Source organism: Anser brachyrhynchus (assembly GCF_964034855.1).
Source record: "Anser brachyrhynchus genome assembly, chromosome: 20".
Lineage (NCBI taxonomy): Eukaryota > Metazoa > Chordata > Aves > Anseriformes > Anatidae > Anser > Anser brachyrhynchus.
In genome coordinates, this window is record NC_137713.1 from 2,261,105 (window position 1) to 2,281,137 (window position 20,033).

Genomic DNA, 20,033 nt, shown 5'->3' on the forward strand with positions numbered 1-20,033 from the left:
CTGCCAGCGTCACGGCGTGGGTGCACGGCAGCAGGAACGGGGTTTTGGTCATGTTCAGCTGCGGCTCTCCCAGGGCCGGGCTCCACAGTTGTTGCATTTCCTCTCTTGTTGTAACTTTAGCACGTAATACACACTGACGTTCAGCTGTGCTTACATTTTATGTATATTTCTAGCATGTAAAACATAGGGCATAGCTGCAGCAGATCGGGAACCAGACAGCGTTTTGTGCCAGGGTTCTTTAGGTTCAGCTGTCCTACTTCGAGGCTCTTTGAGACCCACATCCAGCTCTCCAAATCTGGAGGTGAACGAATAAAACGAAGCATGGCATAAAGTACCTGGGCTCAAACATTATCCTAGCTGTGGGAGAGAAAAACGACGCGCTTGGCCCGGCTTGAGCACAGATGCCGCCGCAGACCGGGCTGTTCCAGCTTCTGTCGGGTTTTATGTCCGCTGCGCTTCCCCAGGAGTTGCAGGTCCTGCAGGGAGGAGGCTGGGGGGCTCCTGCTGCCTGCAGAGCGGCCCCCCCGGCGCCGGCCTCCCCTCGCTCAGCGCCGTCCTGCTTCGCGCAGGGAGCCTGCAGCCGGTCGCTTCCCCATTCCCCTCGATGCCTGTTGTCAACAGCCCCGGCTGCCACTGGCAGTCAATTTGTAACTGCATCAGTGTGTGTATTACCGGTCACATCGATAGCGCAATTAATGTTGAAGTCAATTTTGGTGTTAATTTTAGGCCATGATTAGTGTTGACACTGTGTGTCAAACTAACGGCGTTTATGAGCGCCATGAAAACGAACCTTAGTTAATATCATGTTTTTACTATCCGTTAATGGCTGCATTAAGGCAAAGAGCTAGTGGGAGAAGGTGTGTGTAAAATTATATATATAAAACTTGTGCGTAATGTATGTGTGTCAGGCAGTCCTGCCTTGCTGGTGCTATTCAGGGAGCAAATGACATCTGAGCACTGAATCCTAATCACAGTTCGGAACATCAGAAATAATGATCACTTCTGATCGGGGGTTGTGAATAATTCATCCGCTTTGATTTCCACGTTCTGTCCAGTGATACTTTTCAAACCAAATGTGTTCCTACAGGAGAATAATGGTCCCACTTCTTATGGAAATACTGTGGCACAAATCATTTTGCCAACATAAAAACAGTTAAATAAGACGGGTCCTGCTTTTATTTTTTCCTCCCTCTCTTCTTCATTCCCGGGCGTGCTGGGAATAGAGCTGTGGCAGGAGGAGCACTCCCAAACTGCGCTGGCTCTTGAAAGCGCCCGGCTTGAAGCCCCTGCCGCTTACCGTCACCCTTTATTGTTCCGACGGCGCTCTTAGGTGATTAGCTCAGCCTGTCTAATTAACCTGTGAACTCTCCAGTTTTTGGCATGCTGCCGTTAACTCAAGAATCTCGTTGTTTTTTGGTTTTTTTTCTGCAATAGAAAGCTGTCCTCCTCTACCCACAAATTTGAACAGAACCTAAATTGTTCGTACCAAAAAAATCCTGAGCGGTGCCCTGTGATTTTTGTTACCGGGTAAATGGCACAAAGCCAGCTCTGTGCAAAAAGACACACGAGTTAATAAAGTGACGCGCTTTGTTTTTTTTTTTTCTTTTCTGAAGCAGGATAAGGTTGTTCCATATTTATCAGTCATAAACTATTTTCAGGAGTTTGTGTTTGCTGTGCCCTGGATGGGTAGTTTTTCTTAGTCTGCTAATGAGAATTAACAGAAAGGATTTTATTTATGAGAGGACGCATAATCTCAGTCTAGGGAGCTATTGCAAGACCTCCGCTATAATGTGATTTTTCTAAATAGGAAATGCTTTTAATTTGTCTGTTTTCTGTACTAATGTCAAAACTCATCAGGGTGGTGAAAGCGAAGAAAATCTCTTACATCAGGACGGGCAGAGAGAGCGGTGGGGCCGGCCCTGGACTTGGTCACGAGTCCCCTAGGACCTGGGGCAGGCGTTAATTCAGCTGCCTCGTGTGAACGGAGGACGCTGGTATTTCCCTCGCGCTGTGCTGCGGTCATTGTGCAGGTTTCTGGCGATGTCTTTGTGCCTTCCTATCTTCGCTGCAGTGACAAGTATTTAGCGAATACAAAGCCCGAGCGTTTCTCTTGTTGCTCGTGGCTTGTGTTCGGCTGCTGGTGCTTGAAGCTTCCTGGTGTGCTCCTGGCTGAGCTCGGCGTGGCTGTAGGGAGGTGGCTGCTTGGACAAAAACCTGGAAATCAGCATTCTCTGCGAGTTTATGGTGCAGTTTTAAAGAGAATATTACCCCCATGGGTTTCTGTCAATAACTAAAACTATTTTCTGAGGTGGTATCAGAAAGATTTCATTAGGGCCTGCTTTGGGGTTTTAGTGATGGCAGAGAGACAATAAGCCTGCAAAAACAGCGGCGAGACGAGCTGCGGTAGGCGGCAGGGTGTAGGTGGGCACCCTCTGTCTCTCAGAGGCTAATCTTGAAACCTTTGGCTTTGGAGCTGCAGACTTCTTTGACCTGCTGTGTCTAATTGCCAGCTTGCCCCTAGTTGAGAGTCAGGTCAGAGACACAACGTGCAGCCCCTGGCATCTCTTTTCCTGCAGGAGTTAGGTCGGAAGGACAAAGCTTATGTTTCTTCTCCCTTTTTCACCTCTGGTCTTTCTTTTTCTGCTATGAAAAAGTCCAGTAATAGAGAAGCAGAAGTCCAGGAAACCTCTCTGGCTATGTAGGCTTATTTGGGATGAATTGGGTTGCTCTTCTAGACTCTGGACCAGTCGTCCGCGTGCCCCCTGGTCTCTGTACTGAGTGGCTTTTGGTCTGTGTCTCTGACCACAGCTGCGTCCAGTTGTTCTACAACATTAAAACTTTTCCCTTTAATTTTGCAATGATACCAGAATTTCAGCAAGGCATCCTCTGACCTTTAGGGCTTTACGCTCCTGTGTGTGGGACTGCGGCGGTACCTCTCTCTCCCAAACACTGCAGTTGGGTGCTAGGAGGTAATGGTAAATCTGCAAATATTCAGAAGCAAACAAACAAATTAATCTCATGTGACGTCTCAGTCAGAATAGCAGGGAATGGAACTGAGACCAAGGAGAAGGTGAACAGAAACACCGTCTTCCTGCTAACCTGCAATCTCAGCTCTCAAAAGAGGAGGTGGGAGGGAGGGATCTGTCGGTAGCCGGATTTTTGGATTGCTGCCTGCTTTACTTCCAGTGACCCTTTGATTAATTCCTCCGTCTTTTTTATTTTTTTTAATGAGCCTATTATGGCATATCTTATTGCAGATGCTGATTGGATCTCAACAGTGTATCGTGCCATTTTGATTTGGATTAAATGGCACATATCTATCTGCTGCCTCTCCCCTCTCCCCCCTCCCGATTTAGTTCATCATGTGCAGAATTCAGAGTCCCCACAATGAGAGCTTCAGCCCTCCTGATTGCAGAGGCTGTGCAATCGGCTTGAGGAATGTGTACTCAGAGCTTATGATCCCTGGGCAAGCGGAGACTGGGTGATGCATGTGGCTTTCAGGGGACGCTGCGATTTCCATCCGTTAATGGCTTCCAGGGTGGCCAGCTCCCCGGCGCAGCGACACGCGGCCGCTCAGAGATGGAGACGCGGGGTACGGATGCTGGTCGTCTCCATAAGATGGGCCAGAAGAGATGACCCAGTGGTTTTAAAAAAGAAAAATATGCAGCAAAAACATTACGTATCCAGGCAGGTTTGGACAGAAACTGCCGCAGTATCTGGGAAGGAAAAGGGAAAGAGGCAGAGGAAAGAAAGAAGGACAAATAAATAAAGGGAGGGTAGCTATGAAATAAAAGGGTTATTAACTGAGGGCAGGGTGAGACAGAAGCAGGGTGCTGGGGCTCTGAGGTGACACCTGGGCAGAAGGTTGGGAGCTCTGTGCAGGACATCCACCGCACCCGTGGGCTCTGCAGGAACACAGCGCCCTGCGAGAGGGGCGTTCGCAGGCTGCGGCTTGGGCCTGTGAGAAATCCCTGAGCAGGGAGAGGCAGGGCCAGTGTTAATGTCTTGAGTAGGAAGAGAGCCAGAGAGGACGTGCTCCAGTGACCGTGAAAGGCTCGAGCCCTGCCAGCCGTGCTCTGCGCGGGCAGCGCGTGTCGGAGCTGCTGGTAGCGCAGCTCCCAAAGACAATTCAGAAATGAGGGTCCATGAGGGAAGCGGCCCTTGTGCGAGTCCCTGCTTTCACATCTTTTTGGACGTGTGTATTGACTTTGTTGTTCTCTGCTCCTTGATTGCAGATTGGGATGGTAGCTTGGAAAATGACTCTCAAGACCCCCGAGTATCCAGAAGGCCGCGATATCATTGTCATTGGCAACGACATCACCTACCGGATCGGTTCTTTCGGGCCTCAGGAAGACATGCTGTTCCTGAGGGCTTCAGAGCTTGCCCGATCCCATGGCATACCCCGTATCTACGTGGCTGCCAACAGCGGAGCCAGGATCGGCTTGGCCGAGGAGATTCGGCACATGTTCCACGTTGCATGGGAAGACCCGGATGACCCATACAAAGTAAGGAGGCACAGGAATAAGAGGATCAGCTCAGAAAATAACCTTTCTTTTGCACAGCCTCTTTTAACAGAAGTGAGCCGCGTGTTTGCCAGACTGTTAGGTCCAAAGTTGGTATGGGATCTCTCAGGCAGCAGGACTGACATCCAGAATGAATTAGTGCTAAATGTTGAAAGCATCCCTGGCTTTCACTGACCTCAGCTGGAGCAATGAGGTTGAGACAGGATGTCTGTATCACTCTCAAATTAAAATCTGCTCCCTTGAAACATTCTTTTTGGATGGGTTACTGGGGATTGGGAAGGGACTGCCGTTGGGAATGAGATGAACAAGCTGTTTTTTCCCTACAGGGATACAAATACTTGTACCTGACGCCTCAGGACTATAAAAAAGTCAGTGCTCTGAACTCAGTTCACTGTGAACACGTGGAGGACAACGGAGAGTCCAGGTAGGCACAGACACATCAGAGTGAAAAGCTTTCTGTTCATCCTCGGGTGTACGAGAAGGTGATGTGTGTCATGTCCTTGCCTTCAGCTGGAAAGCCGTAGCTCTGCGGTGTCAGGACGTGGAGCAGCGGAGCGCAAAGCTGTGTCACGCAGTGCCTTGCTGGGGGTGGTGCTGTGCTGGCACCGTGCTGGGGTCCAAGTCGTCCCCGAGGGTCCTGCAGTGGTAAAGGCTCTAACAGCAGGACGACGATTCCTGCCCAGGGACTTGCAGTCTGAATTTTGAAAATTACTTTTCTGGTAGACTCCAGAGTAAGGACAGAAGAATCCGTGAGTGAAGGCCAAGGCCTCCGTGCATTCTAGAGGGGAAGGAAGCCGTGAAAGCAAAAAGTAAAGAAAAGAGCCGCATTGTTATCTCTTGTCCTATTTTTTTGTTCCTTTTGGCTACATTCTCTTCCTTTCCTGCCCTTTTTTTTTCTATAATCAGACTGCTCCTCACGTCCTGGGGGAATGACAGAGTGCTTTTCATGGGATTCCTCTCCCTTGGCATTTGTTCTTCGCAGCGCTGCTCTGACTGCGCATACATCGGGCTGTTCGTGGTGCTCAGCGAGGCTGCAGAATGAGCTCGTGTACTGGTCCTGGATGGGTTTTATGCACATTATTCTTCTGAGCCTTAATGATATTTAGTCACTTTTCATTTTCGTTGTAGCAAACCGGTTCAGCAAATCACTGGACCTTGTGACTCAAAGGCTATATGTGTCTCCCTCAGGTATAAGATAACAGATATTATCGGGAAGGAAGACGGACTTGGAATAGAGAACCTCAGAGGATCTGGCATGATTGCTGGAGAATCATCTTTAGCCTATGACAGTATTATCACCATCAACTTGGTAATCCCCCACTGCTTTCTGTTCTTCAAACGGTATCATCTATTTCAGCTAAAAATCCTGTAGTGCTATCCAGAGATACATCTGGGATCAGACTTTTGGTTGATGTAAATTGGCTCCTGTAGGCTTTGAGCAGCGCTATTTGCACCATTACGAGGCTGGATCCATTTCAAACTAAATTTAGAACACTTTTAGAAAACAGCCATTTGGCTTCATGTCTGCTCAGTCTATAAGTTACTGCTTTTCCTTGTTTTTAAATAAAATACACACATGTTCAGCTAACGTGTTTTACAAAACAATAGGGCCGGAGTTTTGCAATGTAGATTTTATAACCTTGTAATACAAACATGACTAGTTCTATCTAGACATTTGAATCAATAGGTTTTGGCTGTGTGGTAGGACAGAAATCAATGTGATTTTTTTTTATTTCTTTTTTTTTTTTTTAAGGTTACTTGTCGAGCGATTGGAATTGGAGCTTACCTAGTTCGGCTCGGGCAGAGGACCATCCAGGTTGAGAACTCTCATATAATCCTGACCGGCTGCGGAGCCCTTAACAAGGTACGTTTTTACATTTCAGTCTTCAGAGCTATCTGAAGTGAGTTGCTGTTTTTGTGAGTTCTGCCTGAGACTTAAGGAGCTGCCACCACTGTTGTTCTGGCGGGTTCCTTTTGCTGTTAGCTCCTGGAAGAGCTGTGAAGGGGAATCCCAGAGGCTGAACCTACCCTGGTCAGGCTCCTCCTGATCAAAACGAGAGATGACACAGGCCAGACCCAGGAAACTTTCGTGACTTTGCACTCCTTTTTTCTTTTTTCTAAATCTTTTTTTCTTTCTTTCTTTTTCTTTCTTTTTTTCTCTTTTTTTTCCTGGTGAGAAAGCAGTCCTTTCATGCGCCTGTTTCTCTTGACAAGAGCCACTATTCCAGGCATCCTGGTAGGAGATTGGCAGGGGATGCAGGCAAGACTGCAGAATAAGGGCTTGAGCATGAACCAGGTGAAGGAGAAGAAGGAGAAACAGCTTTTAACATAGGCTGTGTGCAGTGACTGAGTGCTACAAGCAGCGAAGCCCACCGACCAGGCAGCATCTTCTCCCACCCACTGTGTACTGCGATAGGGGAAACAGGGTTGTTGCCAGTGTCTGGAAGACCGTGTTTTGAAATATATGGGCCAGAATCACCCTGAACTTCGCGTTAACACTGAGGAAGCACTGCAGCCTGGGGAAGTGTGTGTGAACGGCGATTTTCAGGGGGTCAAACCTGCTGGAAATCTCAGCTGTGCACGGCAGGGGGGAATAACTCGGGCTGGAAGCAAACTCACAGCTTGCACTGCTAAAGTGGCTCTTTTTTTTTTTTCCTTCTTCTTTTTTTCCTTCTTTTCCCCCCACCAGAGGCGATTTTTCTCCCTTGCTGCCCCAAGCCTATTAATATCACAGCCTCCGGCTCCTTGTCTGTCGCAGACGCGGCTCGCAGCCGACTCCGCTCTCGTCCCTCTCAGCGAGGGCTTTGTTTACGTGAGAGTTGGGATTGTGCGGGCGCGAGTGCCCTTCCCCATTGTGCAGCTTTGTTCTCAGGCACTCTCCAGCACCTGGGGTGGTTGTGCTTCATCGCAAGCTGCGTTTCAAGGAGTGCCTGCCCGACAATGGGAGATAAAAGGAAAATAGTCTCTCGTTGAATTATTCCCCTGAATAAAGGGGGCTCTGCAGAGAATGAAGCATTGATCCTATCAACTCCAGGATGCAGTACCCTCAGTTAGATCTCTTACACACATCACACACACCTGCATCAATGGAAGGAAAAGAGGCATTTGAAGATCCATCCTTTAAAAAGAGATTGAGTCAGTTTAGTGCTTGCTGAAGTGGAGTATGTTGCCTGATTCCAGCTGTCATTTGTTGGGGATCGGGGTCCTGCAGAGCTTCCCAGATGGCACAGGCAGTCTGTTCAGTCCTCCTCTCCTGCTCCCTTTCGAGGTTTAACTGCACTCTCTACCCATGGAGCGAATGTTTGTTTTTGTAGGACTAGTTTAATCTCACTACATTTTTGGCACTTAAAAATTAAGGATTTAGTCTAAACTAAGCACCTGACATCTGTCAGAAGGCAGAGGCAGAAGGAGAGGCTTTCTGGGGCTGACTTAGCCCATCCTGTTCCGAGGACTCCAGTGGGCTGAATCACTCCGTGTGCCCTTTTCTCTCCCTCCCTGCTCTGTTGGAAAGGCATATACTGTTATGCAGGCACTGAACCTCTTCCTGCCGAGAGGTCAGGCAAAGGAGGAACCTGCGGCATCTTACCCAGCTCTCCCAGTAAGAGGACTAAAGCCCAGACCCAACAGCAAGTTGACCTGTCCTTGAACAGCAGGAGACTGGGAGGCCCCCCCCTCACATCTGGGTGCTGTGGGGTGTCTTGCTGGTGCGCGCGATCTTTGTTTTTAAATCCCCGCAGTTCTGGTCAGAGTTTCCTGAATGGATCCAGCTATAGCTGTGTCCCGGAGGTATGACGGAGCGAGGTGACCTCTGGTGCTAGCCTGAAATGCCCAAGCTCATTCCAGCTGAGATCTTAAGCGGGATGCGAAGCAAACAGTGAATGCTGACACGTTTGCATCATCCTGCGATGGAGGCACTATCTACTTCAGATTGCACTCTCTCTCCCTGTTCTTATATCTAAACCGTTAAACACTTTTGCTGTGGATATAGGTGGACATTTGTTTGGATTTTCTGTTGGCTGGAAGTCAGGTCTCTCTCAGCCAGGGGCCAATTAAGCAGAGCCCTCCCTTGTAGGGGTGCAGAGGGCCTTCGGGCACGAGGCGTGATGTGTCTTGTTCTTTTTTGCCAGTGCGTGAATAAGGCTCCAGAAGGGTCTCGTGGTGGAAAGCTGTTGGGGTTTGTCTCTGTGGAGCAGCTGAGCCTTGCTTCTTGCTCCCTTGGGTGAGCTGCTGGGAAGAGCCCCGCGCAGGAAGGCAGCGCGCTCCTGGGTGGCGATGGGAAGGTCACCCACCCGAGGGGCAGGGTCTCGAGGAAAGGTTGTGGCTGAAACAAAGATTTGGGCTTTTTCATCGCTGATTTTAATTACTGCCTTCAAAGATGTTGTACCAAACTTATCCGTGGTCTCATGCCAGCACACATACCTTCAAAATGTCTTCTCTCTGTAAGAAGAGAGCACGCAATGCCAAAACGTTTCTGCAGCAATGGAGACAACTAGGCTCGCAGAAAGCAGTGAGGTAGTGTTTTTTTTCTGGGAAGTTGTTTGATTTTTTTTATTTTCCTGTGAAATATTGGGTTCTTTTCAGTTTACAAGGGGAGCAGAGGAGGACTGCGAGAAACATTACGTGCCGGCAGATCTTGTTCATTATGTAAAACCAGCCCGAGGGTTTGGGTGCAGAGGGAAAGGTCCAGCTGCCAGCCCCAGACTGTAGCCTGTAACTTAGAGATGAGCTCAAGGTCACGATCGTTTCTAGCCGGAGCTGGCGCGTGGTTCCGGAGGCTGGCGGTGGCGTGCGGGCTGTTTGCTGCGTCCGTGTCACCGCTGGGTCAGGAGGGAGGCACAGCCCGCTGGGCCAGGTAGGTTTAGGGATTCTCAGCCCCTCTGCCTGTCTGGGTGACGGGGGAACTCCGGGAGGTTCCCCGTGCTGGCGATTAAGCTGTCTTTGTTTGCGGTCCGGACCTACGGGCAAGGGAGGGAGCCGAGGGAAAGGTGTGATGCCCCGCGGCGGGGCCGGTGCTCGGCGTGCGGGGCACCGGGGCCGCATTTCATCCGTACCCCTTTTGTCTTCCCCGTTGCATTTCAGCAGGGGGTGGAGAGGTGGAAATGACATTTCATTCCTCTCCTGCGAGCGTGTGCGCGCGCCTGTGCTGAGCCCGCTGACCCCCCTGAAAATTGAAATAATGATAATGCGCGTCTCCTGACTGCATCAAAGTATCAGCACATCAAAAGCCAGGAGGCATGAAATGCAAATGATAAAGTGAAAGCAGATGGATTGTGCATGATCGCCTGATGCCCAATGAATTTTAAAAGGTGCTGGTTCACATGGGGAGAGGGGCTGAAATAAACACGTTATCCCTGCAATTTTTTTTTGTTCTTGCCGCTCACTCCTGACAATATTTTTTCACACTTCAGCGAGCAGCCACTCCATCTCCCTCCCTCCCTCTCCCTCTCTTTCTCTCCCTCTCTCTCTCTCGCTGTCTACCTCACACACGTCTCGGGTCATGTCGCCGCAGCTCCGGTGGAAATAATAAGATATAAACCACGAGGTTGTTATTTGCATAGAAATAGCATGGAGCCCCAGGCAGCATGGGAGAAGGACACAGAGATCATTTGTCTAAAATTTTAATGAAAACTTTTGCTGAGGCAGAGATATTTTTTTTTTTTTAACTTTCACTGCCTCCCCCTTTTTCCACCCCCGTACCTGCCTCCACCTCCCTCGACTCCCGTTCCTCGTCACCAGCTGAACGCGGCGCGGTTTCCTACGAGGCGGGTGACGTGCTGCCGCCGTGCCCTACCTACCAGCTAATTTCCAGCGGTTTCCTTCCTGACACAAGTAGGCTGCAGAGCCCAGCGCTCCCCATTTACGCATCGCTTCCATGGTTCGAGCTTCCAGGACTGCCTTTCCGTTCCGTCCTCACTAGGGTGTTCCCAAGGCTGTTGCTGACCTGTTTTTAATTGGTTTGCTCCTCCTTGGCTGTTGTGTTTGAAAGAAATCCCATCCTTAAGGCTTTTTCCTTAACGCAAACAAAGAGTGGCTGTCAGTCACACTGACGCCCATCCCATGAATTGTTTCGTGCCCAAAATGTGAGTGTCCCCGTGGCACCTGGGGGCTGCCATGGGGCGAGATCTACCTCTGGTTCAAGCCAAGAACTGTCGCACTCTGCCTGCTCTCCCCAAAGATCTTTTGTACCGCTCTGAAGTTCTTCCTTTGCCATTGTGTGCTCCGTACTCTGACCGTGCGGGTGAGTGAGAGCAGCAAAAGGACTTCTTTCCTAAAAAAAACAAAGTTCTTCCTTTTAGTTGAGCACGTTTCCCCCTTAAGGAGGAGGCTGTGGACCATGGGAAGGGTAGTCAGAGGTGTCAAGAGCAAAGAGTCCACGTAGCAGAGGGCTGGGAGATGCACGGGTGAATTGATCGAGGCTACGGACACCGCCTGGCATGGAGCCATCGCAGCCTCTTGGCTGCTTGATCCCTCCTGAGATGTTGGGTGAATTCATAAAGGAACTGATGAACTTGAAGTAAACTGTGATGCTATAGGAGAGATCCGAGGGAGCTGCCAAGCACCTTAGTTCCTTTGTACTTGCAATGAATTTTGGAAGGTGCCTGCGAGCAGCGGTGCGGTGGGAGACTAGGTAACTCCATCCTTGGGGCTGTGGGAAGTTTGTCCTCAAAACGGTCCGAATTTGAACATATTTCTGCTTGTATAACCAGTTCTAGACCTGAAGGAGCTCAGGAGCCAGTTGACCCAATGAATAGAGCAGTTTCTGGCAACGCAAAGTGCCAGGTTTTGGAGGAGGAGGCATTTCTGAAGAGCAGCTTTAGAAAGGAGGTGTCGGTGAGGTGAGCTGGTCAGTGGAGGCTTCGTGGTTCGCTAGTGCAATATGGCAATATCTGAGAAACTTAAAATGCTAAAAACAGCGAATGTGCAATGACCTTTCTTGGGTACATCTCCCATCAGTGCGGGCGCTGCAGGCGTCACCGAGCTGGGTCAGGGCGCAGCAGTGTGTGTGCCGGTCGGGTGCCTGGGGGTGAGGCCCCGAGGACTTGCTGATACACCAGACCCTAACTGCTGCAAGGATTGCTTTGACAGTCAGCATTTAAAACCCGGCACCCCGACAACCGCTTTGCACGGGGCCAGAAGAGAATATCCTTGTCTCATCCTGCCGGCTCGGGTCTGAGGCTCGGTGGCGCGGGGAGCAGGAAGCTCCCACAGCCCGCCCGCCCGTCTCGTGCGAGCGATCAGTCTTCAGCATCGCAGGCGGCAATATTTACCCTTCAGTTTCACAATCTGGAAAAATAAATAAAAGCCCGGGGAGATTGATGCTGTTCGTGGGTTTTACTGTAAAATACAGAATGTGAAAAGCTCTTTTTTTTTTTGAGATTCGAGGCAGGGACAGCTTAGTACCTGCTCAAGATGACTCCAAGTCTTGGGATTAGATCAAAGCAATCATGTGAGAGCAATCATGTGAGTTAGAACAGCAAGTGCCATCCCTGTCATTCAAAGAAGCATTATAATTATTAATGCATGATATGAATCTTTCTGTAGTGGCACAGCAAGACTATTAGGAAGATACGTATGGGCGCGGGGCGTTGGGGAATGCTAATCAAAGAGGGCCTAAGCAGTGCCAGCCAGGTTCTGGCGCTGGAGCAGCGCTGGGCATCGTGCCCTTCCCCTCGCTCCAAGGCTGCCCCACGCTCGGCCCCAGCGCTGGGGGAGGCCGGAGGGGTCCCTCTGCTGCGCTGGGTGCTTACGAGGGTGGCTCCTGGGGTGGGGGCTGCTCCCCTCGGCTCTCTTGGAGCCGGTGCAGGACCCCAGGGCGCTGCTGGAGGCCCCCCGGCACAGGTCCCCATCGCTCACGCCCCAGCAGAGGCAGTCGGGTTTGAAAGCCGAGGTCAGAACCGAGCTCATGGCAGGGGCAGGCTGAGCCCTGTGGTGCTGGGCGGCAGGGTTTGTTCCTGATGGTGCCCGTGGGCGTCAGCGGGCAGAGGCCTCTGGCTGGGGGCAGTCCTGGTGACACGAAGGTCTTCGCTCCGTGTCGAGAAGTTAATGTGAGCAGGATGGATGCCTGGGCTTCAGACGAGTGCGAGTAAACAGACACCAGCCTCCATTTCTACATTTTATTTTTAATTGCCTTTCTTTAAGTGGTGATATTTGTGTATTGTTCCCATTAGAGACAATTTACGTTCCAGACATCGCATTATCGGTCCCTTTATGTTTGCTTAGGGAAGAAGGTCTAATAGATTCCCGTTGACTTTTTTTTCTTCCTCCTTCTATCATTTTTAATACAGATCTTGATCAGTTTATCTACGTGGATGGGGCTTGTACAGTGTGGGCGGGCTGTGTTTATTCCCACTAAACAGGAGCTTAGCATATCGGCACGTATTCTGCCTGTACCTTCCAGAGAAACACCTGTGTGTTTAAAACCCTATTTATATTTCACGGGACAGAAATTGTATCCCAGTTCCTGGTGATCCTGTAGGGTGTGTTTTTACTGGTGTGCTCGCTCTGGTCCCTGACATCTCACTAGAGCTGAGTGGAAGAAGGCATCTTCCAGATGTGCCCCAGAATAACCAGTCGTGCCCTCCCCTCCCTCGGGCTGTCCCTAGGAGGGTATCAGGATCAGCCTCTGGCTCTTTTCTGTGGCGAATTGCAGATAAATTTTCTGCCATTCTGGATGCTTGGGTGGGAACTCTAGGAACTGCACTGGGAAGCGGTCGGTTGTCTCATGAGTAAGCCCCAAACCGTGCTGCAAAGCGAACAAAGTCCCGTTGTCCTGGTGAAAGAGGAGCCTGTGCTGGAGCCTGTCCCCTTGGCTGGCGTCTGAATGAACGGGTGCTCTTGGGGCTCAGAGGGTGACCAAGGGAACGGCCAAAACAAAATCTGTAGCATCATGGAGACGATCATTAATACCGTTTATAGGGCTGGTGTCTTGAGCAGGGAACCCCTAACTGAGACAGATGGGATTTATGAGCGTTTGGACCATGTAGAATAGGGGGCTGTAATTTTAGTTTGCAAAGTATATTGAGTCCTTTTGATTTACCACAGACCGATGGAGTGACCTTGAACAAAACATGCGGTCTCCCTACACCGTGAAAGGAGAGCTAGGCAGGAATTTTTTGACAAGACATTTTTCATTTGAGAATGCCAGTTCGCTGAAACGGGAACTCTTCAGGAGAAAGTATCGGTTTTGATGAATTTCTCATTTGGAATTTTTTCGTTTTGTCAAATGAACAGCACTTTTTTTTTTCCCAACTGAGTTTTCATTCCGAATTAACTTTTATTTCTAATATCTACAATAAATAGTTCAGAAGTCAGAAGCAAACATTATGACCCTGCCTGATACTTGCTCAGATCTCGAGATTGCAAATTTTGATTTTCTGTTGCAATCCAGAAGAGGAAGTTTTCAAAAATCCCCATAAACTCTTGCAAGATGGGAAAACCTGTTTCCTCCCACCAACATTTCATGTTGCGAGCTGCGTTAGTAAGGTGCTTTGGGATCTTCAGGCAGAAGGCACCTCAGAAGGCCGGCTGGATGTGCCTTCCCCTGCTGCCTCCGAGGTAACGTGCAGGTGCTTCTTCCCCTTCCCCCTCTGATCTCACCAAATTAAAGCAAGGAAGGGAGCCCACCGGCCAGACCTGCTCCTGGATTTGCAGTCAGTAGCCATCTCCAATAACCATCAGGCTGTCAGCTTCCCCCCCACCTCCCCCTACCTCCCACCTCCCCCATCACTCACCAAAGGAAAAAAAGAGCCGGAGCCACAGCTCGAAATATATCATGCAATAGTGTATCATGAATTTCTTGTGAATCACATTGGTGAAGCAGGTTTATTTATTTCTGAGACTTTAAATCAATACAAAGTAGGTCTCTTAGTTCTGAAGCTGGGATGGAGTGTGAAAAAATGAGCCCATTGTACTCTTAAAACTTTGGGGAAAGGAGATGACAGCTATATAATTCCATTTACCAGGCACTAGGGGCTTTAATGTGAAGGTGACAGGGAGCTCTTTGTGCATTTAGAGCACCATATCTTCTAAATAAAAGATCTGTAGACTTGATAGTGGAGTATAGCTCTGACTTTAATAATCTCCAAGCATTAGACCGAGCCAATATGTTCCCAAGTCAGAAGGGTCCCCCACCGAACGCTCGTAAATTAAAAGTGCAGGAGCTGCACACGTTCCTAGATTAGAAATGCAAGAAGTGCAGCCCCTTCCCAGGCAGAGGAGGTGTCTGTGCTCACATCGCCGTGTCAGCAGGCTAAAGGCAAGGGAGCAGCTCTGCCCCGGGCACGGCTCCGGCTGGCACCCGGCCTCGCTGGGCTCCCCTGCTCGCCGCTGCTGCTCTTCTGCCTCTAAGGCCGTGGTACGTGGGGGGGACGAGCTGAGAAATGAACACCGAAAGATCTGCTGAGGCTTGGCTGCACATAATAGCAGTCAGGTTTTAAGTTCCTACATTGTGTTTTCTGATGAGACATTCGTTCTGATCATTTCTGCCTGTTTATGAAAAATAGGCTATTTATAGTATGTGTGTGTGCCTTTTCTGCTTCAGGTTCCTGGCAGATAATATAAATTGTGGGCTGGGAATTGCAATTATTAAAATTATTTGGATAAAAATCTGGCACTTACATTTGATATAAACACATGATATGCTCTGAATAATAACAGCACTTATGTTACATAATGATTCCCATTCAAGCCCTCTGCTGTCATTTTTTCAGATCTTTCGTCTCTGATGAAACTCGCGAGCCCATCCAGCCTGCAGCCCAGCCAGCTTCGCAGTGGATGTCTCCGCTAACTGGCGGCTCGGTCGCTAAAAAGGAGCACCCCAAAAGCAGCTGCTTATCGCAGCTTAGAGTGCTCAGAGATGGTTAACGTGCGTGTGACGTGCCTATAAACCTGCTGAGGATGGCCTTTTAAAGGCTGAACAGGCTGCGAGAATGCTGGCTCCCCTTTGTACTCTCCAAAAGATCCTCTAAAGTAAAACGGGGTGGCCCACTGCAGCGCTGAGAACGGCTTTTGGAGGACCAACTGAAATAGATGTTGGCAGTACTGCCGGTGTGGTTTGTAAGCATGGGGCATCAAAGGTTGTGTTATCTGCAAAATAGTGTGTGTCCTTACAGGCCTGAGCTGAGCTCTAACACGTGCGGTGCTACATCTAGCGTCTCCTCCTGCCCACTTCATTGCTGTCCTCATCCTTCTGCTGAGATGGAGGCACACAGGAGGCGTTTTGTCTTGTGCACCCTCTTAAATGCACGGCTTTCTGCTCTCCTGAGAGATTTGTCTGCGGGAGCACAGGAGGGGGAAGCAGAGTGGCTCACCTGAATCCTTCCTGGGCCTGGAGCGAGCTGGGGGCTGTTTGGTGTCAGGAGAGGAGCGGGTGGTGGCCGTCCTGCCGCCCTGCTCCTGGTTGCTGTTGGAGGCAGGGGAGAGGCTGCAGGCACCCAGGAAGGCAGAGCTCCTTGCTGAGGCTGCCGGCACCTCCCTCGGAAACGTCAGAGCAGCTGCTGATGGATCAGAAACAGGGAATTATATCCACGGAGCATGGCACTGGGATGATGCGAGGGAAGGCAGCGGTAAGAGAAGTGATGCAGACGTTCAGGGGCTGCTCTGCAAACCCACCCCTTCTGCACACGTGTTCGGTCGCTAGACCGATGCCTTCGGTAAGCCTTGTGCTAACGCTGCTTCCAGCTCGGCACCTCCGAGGCTCTGTGGCTCAGCGTACCTCCCCGGCCGGCCCACGCGCGAGGCTGGGAAGTTTCCCCTTCAGACAGGTCAGATCCTGGTTGTAGCTGACGCAGGATGTAACCCTCTGCGGTCTTTCCTCCCGTGAGTTCGCTTCTAGCTTTCCCTCTAGAAAAGACGTTTCTAGAGCCACTCGTGGCTCTGCTGGCCGCGTGTCTCACTGGCAATGTCCGAACCCTCTTAACTGCAGCAGCAGTTCGGGGCCTCTCCGGCAGATGTATTCTCTTTCACCCTTGGATATTTTCTTGCAGAAACATTTATACAGCAATATGCATTGCACCATTTAAAATTGTTAATTGGAGATTGAATTACTTGTCAGCCTTTAAAAATGTAGTCCTCCGAGGTCAGCGAGGAGGTGGTTAGCGGAGCTGGATGGATGAGCTATCGCGCTCATTTTTTTTCTCCAGCCCAACCATCATCGTCTGTAAGCTGGCTTAGCCCTTCGGTGCCTTTTAACCTCCGGCACCCGATTCAGGCTGCAGCCGGGTGTGCGAAACAAGCCGGCAGGGTCTCCGATCACCCTGGCGAGGAGAAGACACGGGGACAGCGCCAGTCGGGTGGCGTCCCCGGGCCTAGCACCAGGATGGGAGCAGCTCGCTCGGCGTTTGGGCTGTGAGTAATCAGGCTCTGCTTCGGGGCTGTGCTCGCCGTGCTTGTCCCTCCTGCTGCGCACAGGAGCGGCGCACGCGTCCGGACGTCCGTGTCACGCAGACGAAGGCGGCACGGCTTCCCTACGCGGCTCGGGAGCACGCAGCCTCTGCTGACAAACACTGACAAGTAAATACTCGCTCGCGTGGCGCTACAGAGGGATTTCATTTGCACAGCCCCTCACAATGCTCTGCCACTTCACTGAAATGTCTGGAGCACTCGGGAAAAGGAGCCGCATATTTATCTTGATCTCCAAAAGGGGATTTAAGGGCGAGAGCAGGCGGTATATTAGGCTGTTTTCATTGCCTGTCAGCGGTGGTAAACCTGAGCTGTCTGCAGTGTCTCCAGATAAGCAGCAGCAGAGGCCCGTTTTGCATGTACATACGTTTGCATTAGTTCATAGATGGGGAGTTTAAATCCTCTTTATTTTTATTTTCCTCTGTGGAAAGCATTTAGCTAGACTTGTGTCTGGCATCTGGAGGCCTGTGCTTTCCTTTTCTTTGAGCCTAGATCTACGCTGCTGTCTTTCTGCCGTGCCTCTTCGTGGTGCTGACTTAGTTCGAGGAAGAGGAGGGTGTTGGAGCTTGGGAGGCAGCGCCAGGGACTGCTCCGTGCAGAGCCCTGGTGCTTGTATTCACTTCCAAATTTCTGGGCTAGTGGCACAAGTTCTGTGCCTCTGTTTCTTCTGTATCTAAACCTCGGCTGCCGTCTGTCTCGCAGGGAATTTTGCGAGGATCGCCCGGTGCCTGGGAGATGCTGAGTTCTGTGAAACGTCAGATTACGGGGCTTTTTTTTCTTCCAAAGGGAAAAAAAATAGGGACTTAGCAAATGCTAGCATTAGGCGATGCTTTTGGTGGGCACAGAGCCATGACCCAGCCGTGAAGAACTGGTGTGCAGGAAGGAAGCTAACGGGTCCCACGTCGTCTTACAGCCAGCTCAGTTTCCTGATTTCACATCCCTTTAGCACCTTCTTGCTTTCTGCCCCAAAGGTTGAGTCCTGAGACCTGTGGCGTTCCCCTGCACCGTGGGTGAGATGAGTCAGGACCCGAGCGCTCGCAGCAGGACCTCGCTCGGGCACCGCTCCTGCGGGGTCGGGGCTGCCCCGGCCTCGGGGCTGCTCCTCTCCTGGCCCCTTTTCCTAAAACGAGCCGCGCTGGTTGTTCGCTGGGGGAGGACAGGTTGTTCGTGTGCGTTAGAGGGGTTTTTAAGATCTAAATGAAGCAGGTATGTAATGCCCTCTGTCTGTTAGAAAGACTCAACCCATAAAAATAACAAACGGCATGTATTTGCTAGAATGTCAAAGTTATGAGTTTATTTTGTAATGATGTGCTCCTGCCTTCATGAGGTAAACTGGCCGTGGCAGAGGTGTTATTAGTAATATGGACTCAGTGGAGCAGAAAGCCGAGTGACCGAGAGATCAGTGTATCAGTCAGGGAGAGGGCAAATGGAAAGAGACAGCGGGAGAATGAGAAAAGAGCTGCGGTGCCTGGGCTCAGATTAGAGATGGAGCCGTGCGAGGGAATTGGAAGTCCAGCAGTCAGCCTTATTCTTCCTGCTCTCTCCGAGGAGCCAGTGGGGCTTTGTCTTTGCTGTACCCATCCCCGTGCAGCACGGTGGTTTTCTCCCCGGGTAGAGGTTTGAGTGGGTCCCATCCACCATAGTGGGAGCAGTTTTGGATTAGCGAGCTGAGCTCGGGTCAGCCCTCGGGAGACTTGTTCATGTGTCAGCTCCGCTGCCGGCTGGGAAGGGTAAGAGATACAGCTGCCTGCTGCCTCGGCGTCCCACGTGTTGTTTCCCCTGGAAATCCATACCCGAAGATCTTACCCATACGCAGGGCTGCTGAGCAGTTTGCTCTGTCCTTTGGTGTCAGCGTGTTCGCGACGTGCTGCAGGGATGGGCTTGTACGCGTCTCCTCACTCAGCGCCTCCTTGCCACGTCTCCTCCTCTGATGTTTTCCCATTTTTCTTTTGAAAGGTGCTTGGACGGGAAGTTTACACCTCCAACAACCAGCTGGGTGGGATCCAGATAATGCACAACAACGGGGTGACGCACGGCACCGTGTGCGACGACTTTGAAGGAGTCTACACCATTCTGCAGTGGCTTTCCTACATGCCAAAGGTAATTCCTGGCCCTGCAGCAGTGCGACGGGGCGCTACCTGTTTATTCACTGTGTTCACAGGGTTTTGGGGGTAGGGAGGGTCTCTGAATCCGTGGTTTTTTTTTTTCCGTGTTTGTAGCAAAATGGCTTAGGCTCATGGTTGATGCTGTTGGGCATTATGGTACTGAAATCTACAAAGCCATTTTTGACCTAAGGTGCGGCAGAAACCTGTATGAGGGGCAGCGTGGCACTGCCGCGCGTAGCGTCACATCCCTCCCCGGCGTGCTGTCCTTAGTGCTCCGGGTAGCGGGATTTGGTGTAAGCGGTGGATTGTCTCTTACTGAAAAGGCTCTAAAAGCTCCTCTCGGAGGCAGTAATTTGTGGGAGTTGATGTATGTTTGTAAGCTGCTCTGCAGCCTTGAAGGAGCAACAAGAACACGCAGGTCACCTTCCTTCAGGAAAGAGTGCACAGATTGAGTCAGGTGGCCTGGGCGCTTTTAAAAATTAAATTGCAACCCCTTGCTAATGCTGGCAATCCTGAAGTTCAAGAGCAAGGGAAGTACAATGCATGCAAGATGATGCTGAAGGAGGGGTTGTGAGAGTGTGTGGAGCACCCTGGAAGCTCCTTCAGACGCTCGCCAAGGCCGCGATCCCTTGTGGCAGGGTTGTAACTTGTGGGGGAAAGAGGACTGACGAGCTGCTTTACACTTGGTGCTTGGTGGGAGAGTGACTTCCTTCAATATTTTTCTTTTTCCCTTAGAGTGTATACAACCCTGTCCCTATCCTCAAAGTCAAAGACCCTATAGACAGAACCATAGACTATATGCCTACCAAGACTCCCTATGATCCTCGCTGGTTGCTGGCTGGCCGCCCAAATCCAAGTGAGTACACCTTTGGTGGTCAGGACATGCCGTAAAGTGTCTTGTGTCAAGGCTTTGTCAAGGATTCGTGTCTGTTACGACTTGGTCAGTGGTTCAATTTCGGCTTTAAATTGTTGATATTACTCATGGTGTCGCATGGCATAATTGGAA

At 50.5% G+C, this 20,033-nt stretch overlaps 1 protein-coding gene across 1 annotated transcript in view; it reads left to right on the plus strand.

The window, feature by feature from the left end:
- Positions 1-20,033, plus strand: part of ACACA (acetyl-CoA carboxylase alpha) — a 124,894-nt gene that overhangs the window by 76,594 nt on the left and 28,267 nt on the right. Inside the window, exons 42-47 of the mRNA XM_080563324.1 lie at positions 4,236-4,505; positions 4,850-4,947; positions 5,712-5,832; positions 6,277-6,387; positions 18,879-19,022; positions 19,763-19,883. Coding sequence (XP_080419450.1) covers positions 4,236-4,505; positions 4,850-4,947; positions 5,712-5,832; positions 6,277-6,387; positions 18,879-19,022; positions 19,763-19,883 — 865 coding nt within the window. The remainder of the gene's footprint in view (positions 1-4,235; positions 4,506-4,849; positions 4,948-5,711; positions 5,833-6,276; positions 6,388-18,878; positions 19,023-19,762; positions 19,884-20,033) is intronic.